General features: G+C 45.7%; 1 protein-coding gene across 1 annotated transcript in view; it reads right to left on the reverse strand.

Annotated features, from left to right (window-relative positions):
• boka (BCL2 family apoptosis regulator BOK a) overlaps positions 1–19,892 on the reverse strand; it is a 38,723-nt gene that overhangs the window by 12,640 nt on the left and 6,191 nt on the right. Inside the window, exon 3 of the mRNA XM_063202007.1 lies at positions 10,958–11,086. Coding sequence (XP_063058077.1) covers positions 10,958–11,086 — 129 coding nt within the window. The remainder of the gene's footprint in view (positions 1–10,957; positions 11,087–19,892) is intronic.

A 19,892-nucleotide genomic window follows, 5' to 3' on the forward strand; every position in this document is an offset into this window, starting at 1 on the left:
CTCTCCTCTTACCACTGACTCCCTCTCTGCTCCTCTCCTCTCTAGTTCTGCTCCAGACCTTCTATTGTCTTCTCATCTCCCCTTCTCTCCTCTGTTCTGCTCCTCTCCCCTGCTCTCCTCTATTCTGTTCTGCCCAACTCCTCTCCTCTCCTCTCCTCTCCTCTCCTCTCCTCTCCTCTCCTCTCCGCTCCTCTCCTCTATTCTGCTCCTCTCCTCCATTCTCCAGATTCATACACACAGCTCTAGTCAAGCAGAGATGGTTTGTGGCTGCATAGCAACAGTATGAAGTCAGACGCCTGGTTCCCCTAATAGTGTAATACTGCGCGCGTGCGTGTGTGTGTGTACGTGCGTGCGTCTATTTGTCCGATGGTTATGTGCATGACAGAACCTTGGCCAAGCAAGCTGTGGGTGATGTGTTTGTGTGGGGTGAAGAGACATGTTTTGTGTGTGTGTGTGTGTGTGTGTGTGTGTGTGTGTGTGTGTGTGTGTGTGTGTGTCTGTGTGTGTGTGTGTGTGGGTGTGTGGGTGTGGGGACAATGATGAGGCATGTTTGTGATTATGTGAATCTGCGGCTGTTGCCAGTGAGCTTTCATTTCTTTCTGTTCCTCTTGCCTACCCTCAATCTCTCTCTCTTTCCATCTGTCTTTTGCTCCCATGCTTTCTTTGCATCTCTCCATTTCTCTCTTCCTCATTTTCTCTTCCTCTCCTTCTCCACTCTCACTCTCGTTTCTTTTAGTTTAAGACAACAGAAAGAAGATGGTGGATAAGTGAGAAAGAGATAGAGAGAAAGGGAGAGAGAGAGAGAGAGAGAGAGAGAGAAAGGGAGAGAGAGAGAGAGAGAGAAGAGCGACAGGGAGAGGGGGATACAAAACAGACAGGGAGATGGATGGATAAGAGAAGAGAGGCACACACAAAGAGAAAGGCAGGGGAGAGAAAGAGTTCTGATGGTGGTAGTGACTAAGAGATTGCATAACTGTGAAGCAGACAGGGAGAGGGAGGGGGGGCAGGGAGAGGGAGGGGGGCCAGGGAGAGAGAAAGAGGGGAGCAGGCATGCTCTCTGCCAAGGGACCCAGATACCAGGAAGTCTGATCACACCACAGTATCAAGTACCACTCTTCACCACATACATACACACACAGACACAGACCACACTCTCTTCACCCAACACACACACACACACACACACACCAATCGCTTTCCACCCAACACACACACACGCACACCAATCACTCTCTACCCAACATACACACGCACACACACAAAATGTGCACACACACAAATGCGCACACACACAAATGCGCACACGCACACGCACTCAGCTGGGGCAAGTGGGTGAGGGCGAGATCCAGAGGATAAGGGAAGTGGGGGATGGGCGGGGGGCTTCTGTCAAACTTTAACTGGCCTGTCAGAGGTGCATTTGGGGGATGGATTAACAGGCCACCGTGTGTGCTTGAGTGCACTGTGTGAATATGGCCTACGCAGCCCACTGTACATCACACAACCAGCTAAGTGATGGCCTGTGAAAATATGCCCACTACATGACGCCACATTATACTTTGCACATTACACTTAACTTTGGACACTTTTGTCCAAATAAAATTGGACTTATTTAGGTGTGTGTGTGTGTGTGTGTGTGTGTGTGTGTGTGTGTGTGTGTGTGTGTGTGTGTGTGTGTGTGTATGTGTGTGTGTGTCATGGCCACTAAGGTTTGCACTTCTGTTACTGCAGTCATTGGTTTTAGTTGTCTGTTGTGTGCTGTTGTGCTCTACTGTATGTAAATGACAGTATGTCATCTGTGTTACAGGTATGCTACATATATTATGTGTCTATCGTCCCATTTTAACCAGAACTCCCTGGTCTCAATGGAAATTTCCTGGCTAAACATCAGTTAAACCTGGTGGTAACTGTCCTGTCCTGGTGGTACAGTAAATATTCACATAAGTGAAAATAAGTCCCGCAAACTGTCCATTCCACCAACAAACTTTAATACAACTTTTCGGTCATCCGACCTTCTTCTTCTTTACCTGAAGAAGGTCGGATGACCGAAACGTTGTATTAAAGTTTGTTGGTGGAATGGCCAGTGTGCGGGACTTCTTTTCACTTGACTGACAACCCGGCTGGGATAACATCCTACGCACCTGCCTAACTACAGAGGTGTGCAAAAGCGTCTTTATTGAAAATATTCACATAAACCACATACAGTACATATCTTGTGTTATGTAAAGGTGCACTAAGTAGGATGGTGGCCAAAGTAGGTATTGCAACCATACTGCTCATTGAAGATGTGCTGATCATGACCAAAGCTGTTCTTTTCATGAATATGTACTAAATAATTAACTAATATTTACTAGTGCCATTAGGTTACGGGAAGTTGTTACAGGAAAATGTCCATTTCTGGAAATTCAAAATGGCAGTCATGGAGAAAATCCACGTCTTCATAAAGCCTATTAGAGCAATTTTCCCAGTCATAATGAATACTTGAAATGTGATGCTGGTGGTGGTGGTGGGGAAATGGTGACATTTATGAAAGGGCAGCACAAATTCTGGAAAGAAACTGCTGAAAATATTACACAGGGCACCAGCTGGATCTGATACAGAGAACTAAAATGAGATTTAATGCGGAAGGTATGCCCTGCCAGGCCATAGCTGGCTGTACAGTGTTATTATAGATTGGGGAAATAAGCCTGATTATCAGCCAGATAAGAAGCACTTCCCTTACTGCATACTAGCACATAATTGCTGGTCTGGCATCTACCGTACGGAAGTCACTTGTTCCCATGAAATGCTAGTGGATGCAGGTGCAGCAAGCTCACACATTTTACATGATATTGCATTTGGCAGACGCTTTATAACCAAAGCGACTTTCAAAAGAGGACATATTCAAGCCAACATCACAAGCAAATACAATGTGCACAGGAGATATACAGAACAACAAGTGCAGTTGCAGAGGGGGTTAGTTTTTTTTTTTTTTTTTTAATTAAAGAGTAAACGAGTACACACACACAAACTAAACTAAACTAAACATCATGTCAGGAGTCTGCCCTGGGGCAAGGCCAGTTCAAGCATTAGTCTAGTAGATTCTCTCGAAAGAGGAAGGTCTTCAGTTGTTTCTTGAAGGCTGCAAGAGATGTGCTTAGTCTTGCTGCCTCTGGGAGACCGTTAAACCACTTGGGTACCACAACGGAGAACAATCTTGACTGGGAGTACCTAGAGCGACTGGATGGCAGAGCCAGACAGCTTGTGCTGGATGAGCGCACTTAAAGATAGAGTAGTCGTCTATCATCTATGCTGCAGCAAATCATTACTTGTGACATGTTCCCATGCACTGGTGGTTGCTGGGATACTGCTATAAGCTCGTTCAGTTGCTGGTCTAGCATGCATGCTGCAGTGCATGGTTTTGATTTGTTCCCATGATGTGCTGGTGGTTGTTGGTGGGGCAACTGTGGCGTAATGGTGAGGGAGCAGAGCTAGTCTCAAGATCAGGCATGGCCCAGCTTTGGGCGCCACCGGTTTAGTCCGGTCTAACCATAGCCTGACAAGGCAGTGGTGGCCTAATGGTCAGAGGGTTGCAGGTTCGAATCCCACCCTCACCTTATCTCTCCCATACACCTCTATCAATGGCAGAAGTGGCCTTGAGCAAGGCACCTAACGTCACAAGGACTGTAACCAATACCCTTTGAGTATAATCGTAAGTCGCTTTGGAGAAAAGCGTCAGCTACATAAGTCTACTGTAATGTAATGTAATAATGGTTGCAAGTATCTACTATAAGCTCAAACTAAGTTACAAAAGTCTGAAAATGAAATAGACAAATATTAGTCGAGATGAACAAGTATACAGACAACACGTGTGTGCGTGTGCGAGTGAGTGAGTGAGTGAGCGAGTGAGCGAGTGAGTGAGTGAGTGAGTGAGTGAGTGAGTGAGTGAGTGAGTGAGTGAGTGAGTGAGTGAGTGAGTGAGTGAGTGAGTGAGTGAGTGAGTGAGTGACAAAGAGAGATAGCAATTAGGCTGGGCATGCGTCAAGCATGGCCTCTGGACAACACTTGGAGATAAGGACACAGATGAGGACAGCTGGCTCATCATCCCCGCCCCACCTTCTCCACACACTCTCTCCCTGTGACCATACACCCCCCACTCTGGCTCTCTGATTGGACAAGAGAGAGGCTTCTGGATTCAGAACCGCCACACCCTGCTGGTTTTTGCCTGCGTCACAGACTGTCAGTACAGTACAGTGGAGAGTTCTAAATTTAGTCTCTTTCGTCACAGATTTGACTAATTAATTTCGGTCCACTGCAGACAACTTGCGTCAGACTGCTGTTCAGTGTAGTCTAACCACTAACACGCACACACACACACACACACACACACACACACACACACACACACACACACACACACACACACACACACACACACACACACACACAAACACACACACACACACACACACACACACACACACACACACACACACACACACACACACACACACACACACACACACACACACACACAGTATGAGCCATGGGGTTACATAGAGCAGTGTTTCCCAACCAGGCGTATACATACCACAAGGGGTACTCAAGGACAATGCAGGGGGGTACATGAGCAAGAGCGTGTAGTACGACAAATGGTATAGCTAGGGGAGAGTATGCAACACAAAAATGTTCAGGAGGCACTGACACAGAAGAGAAGTGATGAAGCGGATACACAGACATGAAGGAGATGCAGATGGGAAAGTAGACGGAGATACAGTCATGCTGTGCACGTGGGGAAATGGGCACAGATTTGTGTTTGTTCTGTTCACCCACTTACAATACAGGTGCACTATACAGCACTGTTGCATTTACAGGGAGAACACAACACTCTACAACAAAACATGTGTCCCTTAAAAACACTCACATTGAAGGACAATGAGTCTCAAAAGTCCCAGGTGCTGCTCTTAAAATGCTAACCAACAAGTCACAGTGCAATACTCTGACAAAAGCAGCAAGGAGACCAAAAAGAGAAAGCAAAGTAGGCCTATACAATCTCTCCTCCGGCAACCGGCTGTTGAGGTGCAGCACGGGGATGTCCTTGGCCACACGCACGCACGCACGCACGCACAGCTGAGACGCAGCACAGTGATGTACACACACACACACACGCACACACACACAGCTGAGACGCAGCACAGTGATGTACGCACGCACGCACGCACGCACGCACGCACGCACACACGCACACACGCACACACGCACACACGCACACACACACACACACACATACACAGGCTTCCCCTGATGGCTATCGATGAGGCTCTAACCTCTCCAATTTAGCCCGTCCTTCCTGTGAGTCACTCAACTGCAGATAGCATCACTTTGAGACGTTCCACACGCCCCTGCTTTGATTTGCTGTGTTTTGTCTGCACTGCATGCATGCATCTCTCTCTCCCACTCTCTTCCTTTCTTTTTCCCCTTTCCTTCTGAGGTGTGTTTCTGGAAAGCATAGTTGCAACTTGGGTAGTCGACAAAGGGAAATTGTACTGCAAACAACAAAGTACCTAGTGTTGTTAGCAACTATGGTTTTGAGAAATGCACCCCAGCTCAAATCCCCTAAGTTTGAAAAGAAAACACAAACATACACACAGAGGTGGAGGCGGGATGCGCATGGCAGCATGCACACAAGTGCACACACACACATGGGCACACATGCACACACACACACCCACAGGCAAAGGAGGTGAGACATGCCATCACACACACAGAGAGGTATGCATGCACACACACGCACGCACGCACGCACGCACGCACGCACGCACGCACGCACGCACGCACGCACGCACGCACGCACGCACGCACGCACGCACGCACGCACGCACGCACGCACGCGGACATGGTGTGAAAATGTTGGTTTGCAGGAGTAGGCTATTGGCAGCGCTGCGTGCTGTGTGCTGTGCTCTTGTGTTCCCAACATGGCCTGACTTGCAGCTCTGAGCTTGGAGCAGGAGACTCCCTCCTTTACACAGATAAGATCTTTGCATCTGGATCATTATGAGACAATAACGCACTGACAGGTGTGTAGCTCTGTGTTTGTGTGTACTGTATGTGTGTATGTGTGTGTGTGAGTGTGTGAGTGTGTGTGTTGGGGAACCAGAAAAAAAACCCCGGAACATTCCCTTTCTGTCCATACATAGTCAGGTGTGAAGCAACGACTGCTAATTGTCGAAGTAAACACTCACATGCACACACACGCTCTAGGAGTAAACAGACACACACACACACACACACACACACACACACACACACACACACACACACACACACACACACACACACACACACACACACACACACACACACACACACACACACACACACACACACACACACACACAAACACACACACACACACACACTCCAGTCTTGGCAGCATCCCGAAAGTGAGCAGACTGAGAAAAACAAGATTGCCACAACTGCGAAAAACAGGATCCCTAGCCCCACCTCACCTCACCTCACCCCACCTTTTTATAAATCCAGCACTGCACGGACATACGCGCGCACACACACACACACGGTGGATGAGGAGAGACATGCGTGTGTGCGTATAAAACCAGTGGCAGGACAAGAATGCACAAAAGCCAGCGTGAGCTGAGCAGCAACTCCTCTCCTGACTCCCGGCAGCCAAAAATAGGCCAGGATTAAGCAGAAGAGAAAAATGTGAACTCCAAAAATAACAGAATGAAAGCACAAGCAGTGAATACCAAGGGATTACTGCCACCCCCCTCTCCTTTTCACTTTCCCTCTCTCCTTCCATCTCTGTCTTTCCACCTCTCTCTCTACCTCTCTGTCTGTCTCTCTCTCTCCACCTCTCTGTCTCTCTATCTCTCCCTCCCTCAGGCTGGAGATGTGAACTGGGATAAACTGCTGCTGTTCTCAAACCGCCACAGCTTGTTATTCCACTGAGTGAGTCTCGTCTCCCATCCCAACCGTCTCCTGACTCTACCAGAGAATCTAAAGTTATATAGAGATACGCCAACTTAATGCCTTGCTATGGGGTGCCAAACATGAACAGGTTCCGGTCTGCATAAAGGTGTGTGTGGCATCCCCTTGACCTGAAATAAAAAGTTTGTTTTTCCTCAAACATTCAAACAGTAGGCCTATACGTTACAGCATTAGGATTTTCTTGATCATAGATATAAGTATGCCTCAACCCTCAACAGCCCCAGGAAGTTAAAATGACCGATATCTTGCATAAAATTAATGTGCCGCATTCATTTCAGTGGAACGGTCCTTAGCTCTGCAAAAAGGGGGATTTTCTCCCCTTCCCCTTGCAAAAATAGATCCCGGAAACAATGGACCATTGGCACCTCTCCCTTTTCCTCCATTCTCTCTGACTCTACTCTCCCCCTCACTGCCTCCCATCTCCTAGTCCTGTTTTGCAAACCGTCCTGTGTCCTATACTCCCTCTCTCTGCATGAACCTCCCACCCATCTCCCATCTCCTCTCCTGACTCTACTCCCCACCTCACTGCCTCCAAGCCATCTCCTGGCCCCGTTTTTTCCAACCGTCCCCTGTCTCCTCTCCTTTCCTCACTCCTCACATTCTCCCTCCCACTGAGTGAGCCTCCCAACTTTTTTCCTGTTCCTGATTCTGCCCAACACTCGCCTGTCTCTGCCTATGCTCCCCACTCCTCTCCTCCTACTCTACTCTACTCCCCACCTCATGCCTCTACACACTGCATGAGCCTCACAACCATCTCACGTCTTGTCTCATCTCGTCTCCTCTCCTGGCTTTAATCCCCACCTCCTGCCTTCCAACAGTCTCCTGATTGTGATTCTGTCCAGCAGTCCCCTGCCTTTGTCTGTGCTGCCCACCTCCTGCCTCCTCTCCCTGGTCTCCTTCCTCTGGCCCACATTCTCCTGACTCAAACCCTCGACGCCTCCTCTACCTTCTGCTGGATCATCTCCTTTCACCCAACTGCCTCCTGTCTCCTAAAACTGAGTTGAAGCATAAGGAACACAGGGCCAGGGTCAATGTTGGGGGACAACAAATGACCTTGGTTGGAGTGAATGGACGCTGTGGGCTGCACCGATACCCATGGGTGCCCAGCTCTGTGTGTGTATGTGTGCGTGCGTGCGTGCATGTCCACATTAGCCAAAGAAAAACAACTGGCCGGGACTGCCCCACGTTTACTATGTGAATGTAACATTTCCCAAATATGTGTATAAAACGTCAGACAGAAAGAGAGGGGGGGAGGGCTATTTTTAAACTTTCTCCAAATGGCTAACGAGCAGAAGTCTTACGATAAATCAGCAGTGGAGCAGCCAGGATGAGATTTATTGAAGTGTGTGTGTGTGTGTGTGTGTGTGTGTGTGTGTGTGTGTGTGTGTGTGTGTGTGTGTGTGTGTGTGTGTGTGTGTGTGTGTGTGTGTGTGTGTGTGTGTGTGTGTGTGTGTGTGTGTGTGCGCGCGCGCTAGAGAGAAAGAGCATCAGATTGAGTTGTGGATTCCTGTAAGAACTGAGAAAAGCGAGGGTTGAAAAGGATGAGAAGGGAGGACCAGTGTGATTCATCTACTGCTTGGCCATCGCTTGCGCTCTCTCCATTTGTTTAATGTGTGTGTGTGTGTGTGTGTGTGTGTGTCTGTGTCTCTGTGTGTGTGTGTGTGTGTGTCTGTGTCTGTGTCTGTGTCTGTGTGTGTGTGTGTGTGTGTAAGCGAGCAGAGTGTGTGCACAGTGCAGAGTTTGTTTAACATGTGTTAAGTAAAGACTGCATGGATAGCATAGTGCCCAATTCCCTGTGATGTCCACAGACGGACTACAAAGGCTTTATATATAGGCTTTTAAGTCCCTTTTGTGTCTGCTGCAGAGTGTACATTCCGCAGTGTAAACACCATTAGAAGCGTCTTCAAAGCCTTCTCAGCCAATACCTACAGAAATATTTACCTGGCCAGACGCAATGTTTTACTTGGGAAATAAACGGCTTTTTACTGGTGATCTGTGTGGAAGTGTACACACTGTGCATTGTTGCTGTACATGCCTTGCTAAAAAAAGGGGCGCTGGTAGAGAAATACTGGTCAACATGGAGCGCTACGAATGTTTTTTTTTACTGGTCGTCTGTCTACTGAGTTGTACACAGTGCTTCACATTGTTGCTGTTAACACATCGGACTAAAAGCGTCCTGCGTGACAAACCAGTGGATAAATGCTATTAACTTGTATGTACGGTATGGCTAAATATTGTCCTGCTGGCCTGTAAGGGTGGTGTTATTGTTAAGATGTACTATGAACATTTTTATTTTAAAAATACATTTTATTACTTTCTATGCCTCCATTATACAAGACAGTGAAGTGACAGTGAAGTAAAGTAAGTGGGAGAAAGAGATGGCGTAGGGCTTGGAAATTACCCAGGCCAGATTCGAACCTGGGTCCCCAAGGGCTATGAGCCCAGAAATGGATAAGCCGGCCAACAACATCGGAGAGGACAGTGAAGTGATAGGAAACAAGTGGGAGAGACGAGAGAGATGGGTCAGGTTTGGGAAAGACACAGCACCCATTTATGGATGGGTGAATCAGTGCAATGCGCCACAGCGGCAGCTTGATGACCACTTTCGACGGGTGGCCTGTGTACCGCTAGGAATATTTTTCTATTTTTAAAAACAACTATGAAGACAGTGACGTGAAGTGGGAGAGAGAGATGAGGTAGGGCTTGGAAATGACCCAGGCCGAATTCGAACCTGGGTCCCCAAGGGCTATGAACCCATTTATAGATGAGTGCAAAACCAACTCTATGAACATTTTTGCTGGTGGTCCGTCTACGGAGTTGTACACAATACTGTGCATTGTTGCTGTTAACACATCAGACTAAAATCGTCCTGCTTGACAAACCAGTTTTTTAGATTTTTATTTAAATACAGCATTTCATGAACATTTTATGCCTTCATTGTAGAGAACAATGAAGTGACGGGAAACAACTGAGAGAGAGGGTTGGGTTGGGTTGGGAAAGCCCAGGCCGGATTCAAACCAGGATCCCCATGGGCTGTAAGACCATTCATGGATGGGAGCACAGAGCCAGATTCAAACCGGGGTCCCCATGGGTTGAGTATTGAGGCCCACTTATGGGTGAATTAGTGCTCTGCACCAGAGCACCCCCTCTATGATTATTTTCACTGGTGGTCTGTGTACTGAGGTGTACACACTACTGTGCAATGTTGCTGTTAACACATCAGACTAAAAGCTGTGTAAAAAACAGTGGAAAAGCGCTAAAGAGCTGTGAGGCTAAACTCTGTCCTGGTGACCTGTGAGGGTGTTTTTGAGACGCCTAAGTTAAGACGTCTTCCTAAATGGGTACTGGGTGGGAATAATCACTCAACAAGGTTCTGCATGAAATAAGATGTTGTGGTCAGAAGATGTAAAAGTACGCACATCCCACCTTGCTGAGGTCAAGTCCAGCACAAAGGCGTATCTGACAATAGAAAGAGTAGATGTCTGCACACTGCAACTACAGTTTTAAGATTTAGATTTAGGTTTAGATCTAGATTTTAAGGTTTAGATTCAAGACATACGTTTCGTTCAGGCATGCCTTGTCTTAAACCTTAAAAGTGGAGCTGCAGTGTGCAGACTTCCACTCTTTCTATCATTAGATGTTGTGGTGAAATATTGGCTTGTGGAGATGAGCTATGAGCATGTAATACTATTGAAGTGCAGAAAAATAGTCCCAGAGAAGTGGAATTAAGGAGAGCAGCTATTAGTGTATAAGAAGACTTTCAAAAAGCTACTATCATTCCATACTGCTGGGTCCTGGGTCCTAGGGGATATTCACTAAGGTGTGTGTGTGTGTGTGTGTGTGTGTGTGTGTGTGTGTGTGTGTGTGTGTGTGTGTGTGTGTGTGTGTGTGTGTGTGTGTGTGTGTGTGTGTGTGTGTGTGTGTGTGTGTGTGTGTGTGTGTGTGTGTGTGTGTGTGTGTGTGTGCGCGCGCTCACCAGTGGAGAAGATTTCTGCAGCTACGGCTAAGAAGGCGTCTGATACGACACTCTCAGATGCCACCGGGATGTTGAGCTGTCGAGCCACATTGCGGTAGACATTAGGACGCAGGTACTCCAGCTCATCACCTGAAACACACACACACACACACAATACAGTTTGGACATCAGGTACTCAGTTTGTCACCAGACACGCTGTATACGTAAGGACACACGTACACAGGCTAATCACTTGAGAGAGAGAGAGAGAGAGAGAGAGAGAGAGAGAGAGAGAGAGAGAGAGAGAGAGAGAGAGAGTGAGAGAGAGAGCAGTGTTTCCCATACATTGAGGAAACTATGGTGCATCGCCACGATTTCCGTAAAAAAAAAAACGATTTGAAAAACGATTTCCTTCGCATTTTCCTCCTGGAGTAAATACATCCTATAGAGAAAACCATGAGTGCTTGCAAGACAGAGGAATCAAAAGCCCCGTCAAGTTGTTTTGGGTTTGGGCGCAAGAAAACACCTTCAGAGAAGGGACAGTTGGGATGAGTCTACTGACACTCCCCAGGCTTTGTTTTACAGTTTTATGATAATGAGTTAGGTGACAAGCCTTCACAGCAGAGGAGACATCGGGCTGCATATAGAAATGAATGTGTCATGAATGTGAATATAGACATAAATGTGTAATATGTTGTTCAGCCCTTTTACTGGGAGGAATTTTGAAAAACTGGCCCTGTGACCAGCACCCTCATGTAGAATATATATATGGGGAAAAGGCATAGCCCCTTTTTGTCTGTACTTTAACAATGTCACAGTGCTCCTAAATTCTTATCTGTGCTCCTATTAGTTTTATTTTTGTTCATGGCATAAACCCCTGCATGACGGACGAATGAAAAGTGTGTTGCAAACAGAAATGATTCACTGTAATAATATATAAATGACAATTAAATGAGATACACTCTAGATCATAGTCATCATCATCATCATCATCCTCAGAAAGAAAGAAAGAAAGAAAGAAAGAAAGAAAGAAAGAAAGAAAGAAAGAAAGAAAGAGAGACACATCCACATTAGGACAGAGGTTCTTCAGCTCATCATCTGAGGCAAGACAAACAAACACGCGCACATATACGTACATGCCCACCCATGCACATACACGTAAAGACATTATTACTGGCCTTGCAGACACCCTCATACACCCGGGATAGGGTGGAGTGTCTCTCCTGCTCGTAAAGATAAGATCTCTGAGGGTTTGGACTCTAAACCAGATGACTCTGACCCCACACCCTAGACTACTCTGCATCCCATTGGCTGGTGTGGGAGAGGCATATCAGGGATGAACATCCGCTGTTTACTGTGGGGGAGTGGCAACAGCAGTGAAATGCCTCAGAGATGACCTGATGACCAGACGGGTAGGCCCACCACAAGGGACACAGTGCTGACCAATCCAGACGGGTACTACAAGGGCAAGGGCTGAACAGACAAGCTAACCAGATGGGTACAACAAGACTAGACAGTCCCATACATGGCTAACCAGGGGGGGGTATTACAAGGGGCAGCCGTGGCCTATTGGTTAGGGAGGTAGACTTAAGATCAGAGGGTCTTCCCTACACCTCTATCCACGGCTGAAGTGTCCTTAAGGCACCTAACCCCACATTGCTCCAGGGACTATAACCAAATACCTGTAAATATCTGTAAGTCTACGTCATTTCATTCAGTCCCTCTCCCCATCATTTCCTCAACTGCCAACACCCTCACTTGTAGAGGACATATTGTTAATTCCTTTAATTTTTGGCGGTCAAATTTCAGAGATGTATTATTTGATTATGGCAGCTAACAAGGTTTCTATGGATGGTATTAAGACAAAATGGGAAGAAGAACTAGATACCAAAATTCCAGATGCAGCATGGGACAGAGCTTTGTGTTGGGTGAATGGGACGACCTCTTGTGCAAGTTTAAATATAATCCAGTTCAAGGTCCTACACCGCTTACACTATAGTAAAGTTAAGATTGCAAAAATATATCTCAATACAACTGATGTATTTGACAGCTGTAATCAAGGCCGAGCAGATCTCTCATCTCTCTCATATGTTTTAGTCGTGTCCAAGACTGCAGAGCTTCTGGACATCAGTATTTGATATTTTAAATGAAGCCTTTGATTTAGATTTGCAACCTACTTTCATAACAGCCATATTTGGGGTCACAGGGAGTGGAGATTATTTAATACCTAATCGCAAAGAAGAAATTGTTGCTTTTGCCACTTTAATTGCAAAGAATGGAAATCTACAACTCCACCAAAAGCCTCAACATGGCTCTGACATGATGATGTTTCTGAAAATTGAAAAGATCAAGTTCACTCTCAGAGGGTCTACAAAGAGGTTCTTCAAAACTTGGGACCCCTTACTGTCATACTTTGACGAACTCACCACATTGCCCTCTTCATAGATTGACACAGTAGTGAAGTGGATATTATGGATATTATAAACTTAAAATTGTAATGATAGAATATGTTGTTGTTACACCTCCAATTTGTGCCTTAGGGTGGGGGCAGGATTCTTAAATCAGGAGGGTGCTGTAGTCACAAGCACAAGCTCGGTTACATTTAGCCCATAACCTTAAGTGTGATGAATGAAGCAGAGGGACTCCTACGATGTGTGACAGCTGAATTCCAACTATTTGGGTAAGTTGGCTGAGCACCCGCTTGGAATGCCCAAATCTTGCCTGCATATTAGACAATACTTTTATGTCCCCCTCCCCGTGTTGATTTCAACTGTGAACAAGTCTGTTCCATCATCCAATTCAAGCTAATCTATGCACCATCAGCTAGCCATGTCCGCACCTCTGCTAATTAGCCCGGGAGGATGAGAGAGCTGACAGTGAATGGGAGTGAATGGGCTATTATGAGCCTTGTGTGTGTGTGTGTGTGTGTGTGTGTGTGTGTGTGTGTGTGTGTGTGTGTGTGTGTGTGTGTGTGTGTGTGTGTGTGTGTGTGTGTGTGTCACTTTCATGGAAGATGAAGTGGGAGGGACGAGGGGCTGAGAAGTGTCCTCTGTTTCAAAGGCCTCAGAAAATATGCTCCGTTTCAAAGGGTTGCCAAATATTCTCCATTTGAAAGGGCAAGCCATTGGTCGACGGCCAGAGAGATCTTTGCCCTATTGGGGAGCAGAGCGAGAGGCAGGAATGGCGTTCAGGTCGGCTAGCCAAACAGGGCTAGAATAATATGAAGGCCGATGACGACTATCCCCAATGCACATCATAGTGGAGATGGAGATGTGTCAGTGCTGGTGACAGTGTGAATCAAAATTGCCAACATTTTTCCTTTGACTTCATAATGTCATTGATGTTTGTGTAGAGGGTCTTTTGGTTAACAATAAGCAACACATTTGAAATAATTGTTTTGAATGATTTTTAGATGCGTCCCAGCAATCATCTCTATAAGAGGGTATGTATGACCGTCCGTCCGTCCGTCTGAAACGCATTCTTTCAATTGTTCCCTGCTGTATCCACAAGGCGGCAGCGTTGGCACTTTGGCCTGGAGCGAATGCGTGCAAGCACAAAACGTCTATACTCACGAACGGCCATCCGGGTACTTGGCTTGTAAATGTGCGTTACGCCCCTTTATGGGTGAAAACAACCCGAATGTCTCATCAACGTCCATGCTACATCGGCTTGCCTAAATGAACACAGTCCATTCTTCAGCCACGGCTGTTTGGCTATATTATTTGAACAGCCGGCAACACAACACAGTTTCGGCATGTTGCGCGTGAACAACGCTAGTCTACAGGTCCGTATCTTTCGTTTATTAAACCCCAACATCACCAATTGACTTGCATGGGCTGTTTTCCCCCCCAAATGGAAAATGGAAAACGTCACGCCGTTCATGAGTATGATATGTTACCAAACCGGCAAGGCTACGCAGCTGATTGCACTAGCCCCATACGACTTTGTTGCTGTCGACCAACATTCACGAAGCACGTGAGCGAGAACTTGTTGTCACGATGTGGGTGTTATTAAATACAGCGCATTTAAAGTCGGCCACAAATATGAACGAGACGATGAGCTCGCACCAGTTTGCTCTACTAACACACCACGTGTGAGGAGTGGGAGGACAGGCAGTAAGGAGGAGCTGAAGTGGGGACCTGCGCAAACTTGTATAGAGGTGTGAGACAAAGCATACACATGTGAATGAGTTGTTGACCAACCAGTTCATGGGCGCGCGGCCTCGGAGGCGGTCTGCAGACGAGCGTTGAAGGGGATAAGCAACTGCAGAGGTTGCAAGATCTGACTGCAGTCGCATTCATCCCGCGATAGTTTGACACCATGTGACATGTCACCTCGTCAATGCAAATTTTGAAGTTTGACAGGAAATCTAACCGTCATGCAGCATTTTCATCCAGAGTGCTTTGCTGTCTAAATGCGCATGCATGCGTTGATGACTAATCGAATGCACTTATTGTTTTGCGTTTGGACAGTGGGAGGCAACTTCGTTCCGTCGCCACAGCACGCCAACACCACTGTGAAGTGTGTCACTTATGTTTACGGTCTTTACCCCCTTGAGTCACGTCGGCCCATAAGGATGTCAAACATGAAGGGGACTTAATCATATTGTGTATGATAGTGTCGCGCTGTGCCCAGCTATTTGGTTTGGCAGAAACTCGCGGAAATGATCGATTTAGAAGTCGGCAGGCCGTTTTTGACACAGATGATCCGGATAGAGGGGCGTGTGTGTTGCATAAAGCGACAATTCCATAACATGGAGCCAGGGGATTCATAGTAGCACCTCCACGGAGGTGCAGCACAGAAAAGTAGCCACCACGCCCCCCTGTGCAGCGATAAAACAACCCCTGGCTGAGGTACACGCATGGTTCTCCCAGGCTGAAATGTCCGTGAGCTGAGCTATGCTCTTGCACTGTGATTGGTCAATGTGCTTGCAGCAGTTACTTGACTAAAAAGAAACTGATGTTGTACCATCTAATTATGCCCCAACTTTTAGAAGTAGGCTACTAGTGGAATATTACGTTTTAGATAGCCAGCTGGCTAGCTTTGTGATTCATTCTAGGGACTGGGCTCAACTGAATGAGTTAGTTCGCCCCCTGTTGTCACGGAGGTGAATTGACGTCATCGACGTCGTTGAATTCTCGGCGGGAAAAAAACACCACGCCCTTTCCTGCATTCGCACGCAGGACGACTATGAGGAATATACCCCCCGCTGACAGTACGTCTATGCTTTACCCCAAGTCTGCACAGTATGACTATGTATCAGGCTTAGTTGACAGACCTCGACCCGCAGCGCGTACAGCTCTTCCTCTAAACGTGGTCCTGCAACCTTCGGTTAGCTTTTTTTTTCTCTTTCATAACATTCACATTTTCCTCTGCTTTTCTCCAGTCCATAAACTCGGGCTCAGAAGTTTGTATGCACGAGCCTCTCTTTTAATATTCCAAGCGTGTTTGCAAACATTCTGTCACTACATTTCAGTGAGTAGTCAGTGTGCGCTGCGCACTGAAACATGGTGCTCGTAGGCCTACAGTACTACAAGTAGACAAATGCACCATTTGACATAGCCTACAGTGTGTTACTGATGTTCTCGGACATATTGTTAGGGAGGTTCATTCGTTTTCTGCTGGCGTGCGCGTGGACCCCACAGGTGCTTTCCGTTGTGTCCAGAGAGAGCACTGGAGAGAACGCGTCTTCTGATTCGTAATTGCTTTGTAGACGTTTGAATTTGGTAAACTCTGGCACGGAAGCAGACTACTTTGTGCCTTGACGGTGAAAAGCTGGCATTGAAAATTAAGCGCATAATTCACCCAAACGGTGAACCCATAAGCGCATGATTCACCCAAGCGGTTTTATTTATTTATTATTTGTCGATGTTTAGGGGAGCGCGGGGCACTAAGTAACGGGGGGCAAGATGTAACACAGACCTTTTATCAAGACGGACCAATCATTTTCTGCCTATTCATAAGCAAAAATGGAAAAAAAATGCAACCCTTCTTTATGATATTTATTTTAGAAATGTCTTCTCTTCTCAATTCTCTCAAGCTTGTAAATAATAAGAAAAATGACAGACTTTTGAATATTCTTTAATTTATTCCTCTTGTTTGTTTGTTTATTGTCTATTTTTCAATTTTCATTTCTTATTAGAGTTGTTTAATGTAACCTAATCCAAATTGTGTATATTTACTATGCTTTCTTGACCTTGTGTGCCTTGTTGTTATGTTTTGTCTTCGTCATCCTCTTTTATTGCAATTAAAAAAAAAAAAAAATCATTTTCTGCCTACTTCCGTAAACAAGGTTGTTTCAGTCAACAGAAGACTTCGGAAAAGTTTCGAACGTTTTCGTTGAGATTTCGTGAAGTTATTCCATAAAGTGTGTTTTAGCACCCTGAAAGTATTTTTTCCCATATCGCTTGTTTTTTGTTTAGTGAAGCATGGGTGCAAGCTACCAAAACGATTCCGACATTGCCGGATACTGTGTTCTCTCAGTTACAAAATGATGTCTTTGGTAACAAAAGTATCTAAGTATCATAGATTTAAAAACAAACAGACTTGTGGTGGAATTATACTGAATTAATTGTTTTAAATAAATATTTTCAGCATGTGTTACAACTAATCCTCCCCCTGTGCCCCCTTCTTTGTGCCCCCCTCTCCCCTAGATTCTTTCCACATGATGCAGAAATGGCGTGATACTAAAGGTTGATAAATAGCCTACTAACAATGTCTGGTAATTTGTAATGTAGCCTACTTGATCTATTTGAAATTTGAAATCATATGGTTCTTTTCCAAATCCAAGCATAGGCTTGGATAGCCTAAATTGCAAAAAAAACAACAACAAAAAAACAACCTGGTCCTGCCATTTCACTGCCCGCCACATTATTTGGAGTTTCCATGGGTAATATGACCAATAAACAAAAAGCACATCCTCAGGGGAGGCCAGGGGGGCGTTTGGGGGAAAGAAGGACAGAATGAATGCAACAGAGGAGATGATCTAGACTAGAGGTCCCACATGCAGGCACATTTAAACTATGATGGGAATCAATTTGTGAAATTTCAGTATTAAGTGTGCGTATGCACAATTTTAGTCTGTTTTTTTTTTATATTGAGCTTGGCCCGTACAGTGCCCTCCATAATTATTGGCACCCCTGGTTGAGATGTGTTAAAAGCCTTAAAATAAATTCAGTGTTTATTGCAGAAGAATACTGTCACACTGAAAATTGTAGGAAAATGTAGCCTTCAACTCAAATGAATTGTAAGAAAATAAAAAAATCCCTGACTGAAAAATAATTATTTTTCATTAAATCACCTGTTCCACAATTATTGGCACCCTTAACAATTCCCAGGAAATAAATATAATTTAAGCATTTCTGTCATTTCTACAGTAGTTTACAAAGTTTACCAGAGTATGTAGGAACATTTAATTAGTAATTCATCACTTCCTGTTTCCCTGGGGTATAAATATGACGTGACACCGAGGCCATTTCTCTTATCCACTCTTAAACATGGGAAAGACAAAGGAACACAGCATACAAGTGAGGCAGATGTGCGTCGACCTTCACAGGTCAGGCAGAGGCTACAAGAAGATTGCCACTCAACTGCAGCTGCCCATATCCACTGTGAGATGAATAATTATGAAGTTCAAAACACTGGAACAGTGGTAAACAAGCCTAGACGAGGACCCAAGTTTCTTTTGCCACCACGGACAGTGAGGAGGATGGTAAGAGAAATCAAAAGATCTCCAAAGCTCACTGTTACAGAATTACAACAAATGGTAGCATCCTGGGGTCACAAAGTCTCCAAATCAACCATCAGGCGCTGTCTACACACCAACAAGCTGTTTGGAAGGCATGCACGGAGAAAACCTTTCCTCACTCACAATCATAAACGCAAATGTCTGGAGTTCGCCAAGCGGTATTGGGGCCTCAACTGGGACCGTGTGCTTTGGTCAGATGAGACCAAGATTGAGCTTTTTGGCAACAAACACTCTAAGTGGGTCTGGCGTGCCACGAAAGATGCGCATGCACCGCATACCCACTGTGAAGTATGGGGGTGGGTCAGTGATGCTGTGGGGCTGTTTCGCTTCCAAAGGCCCTGGGAACCTTGTTAGAGTGCATGGCATCATGAATGCTTTGAAATACCAAGACATTTTAAATCTAAATCTGTTGCCCTCTGCCCAAAAGCTGACGGTGGGTCGTCACTGGGTCTTTCAGCAAGACAATGACCCTAAACATATGGCCAAATCTACACAGAAATGGTTCACCAGACACAAAATCAAGCTCCTCCCATGGCCATCTCCGTCCCCAGACCTCAACCCCATTGAGAACCTGTGGGGTGAACTGAAGAGGAGAGTACAGAGGAGAGGACCCAGGTCTCTGGATGATTTAGAGAGATTCTGCAAAGAGGAATGGCTAAAGATCTCTCTCTCTGTCTTTTCCCATCTTGTGAAACATTATAGGAGAAGATTAGGTGCTGTTTTGTTGGCAAAAGGGGGTTGTACAAAATATTAACACCAGGGGTGCTAATAATTGTGAAACACATTATTTGATGTCAAATAATTATTTCTTTATGTGGGATTTTTTCCCCACTGAATAAATGCACTTGTATTGAAGGTTGGATTTTTCTCTTTTTTTCCATTAAGGTCCCATATTATTTAGAAAAATAAATAAATAATTGGAAGCTAAAAAGCACATCTTAACCAGGGGTGCCAATAATTATGGAGGGCACTGTAGCTCCGTTCCAGATTTTGATTTTGGGCATCCGTCAATTTGAATTTGACACCCGTGCATTAGGCACACAGCCATAGTATGGGTGGCATCTAAGCAAGGTGCCACCTGGATGTCTGGACAGTGTTTCCCAAAGACCAAGCGGCATTGCGTGTGGTGCTAACTAACACACTGGGCCAGCCAACAGAGGTTTGTGGATGTTCTTACAACACAGAGCAGTGTGAATAGTCTGTAAGCAA

This window comes from Engraulis encrasicolus, chromosome 6, assembly GCF_034702125.1.
Source record: "Engraulis encrasicolus isolate BLACKSEA-1 chromosome 6, IST_EnEncr_1.0, whole genome shotgun sequence".
Classification (NCBI taxonomy): Eukaryota; Metazoa; Chordata; class Actinopteri; order Clupeiformes; family Engraulidae; genus Engraulis; species Engraulis encrasicolus.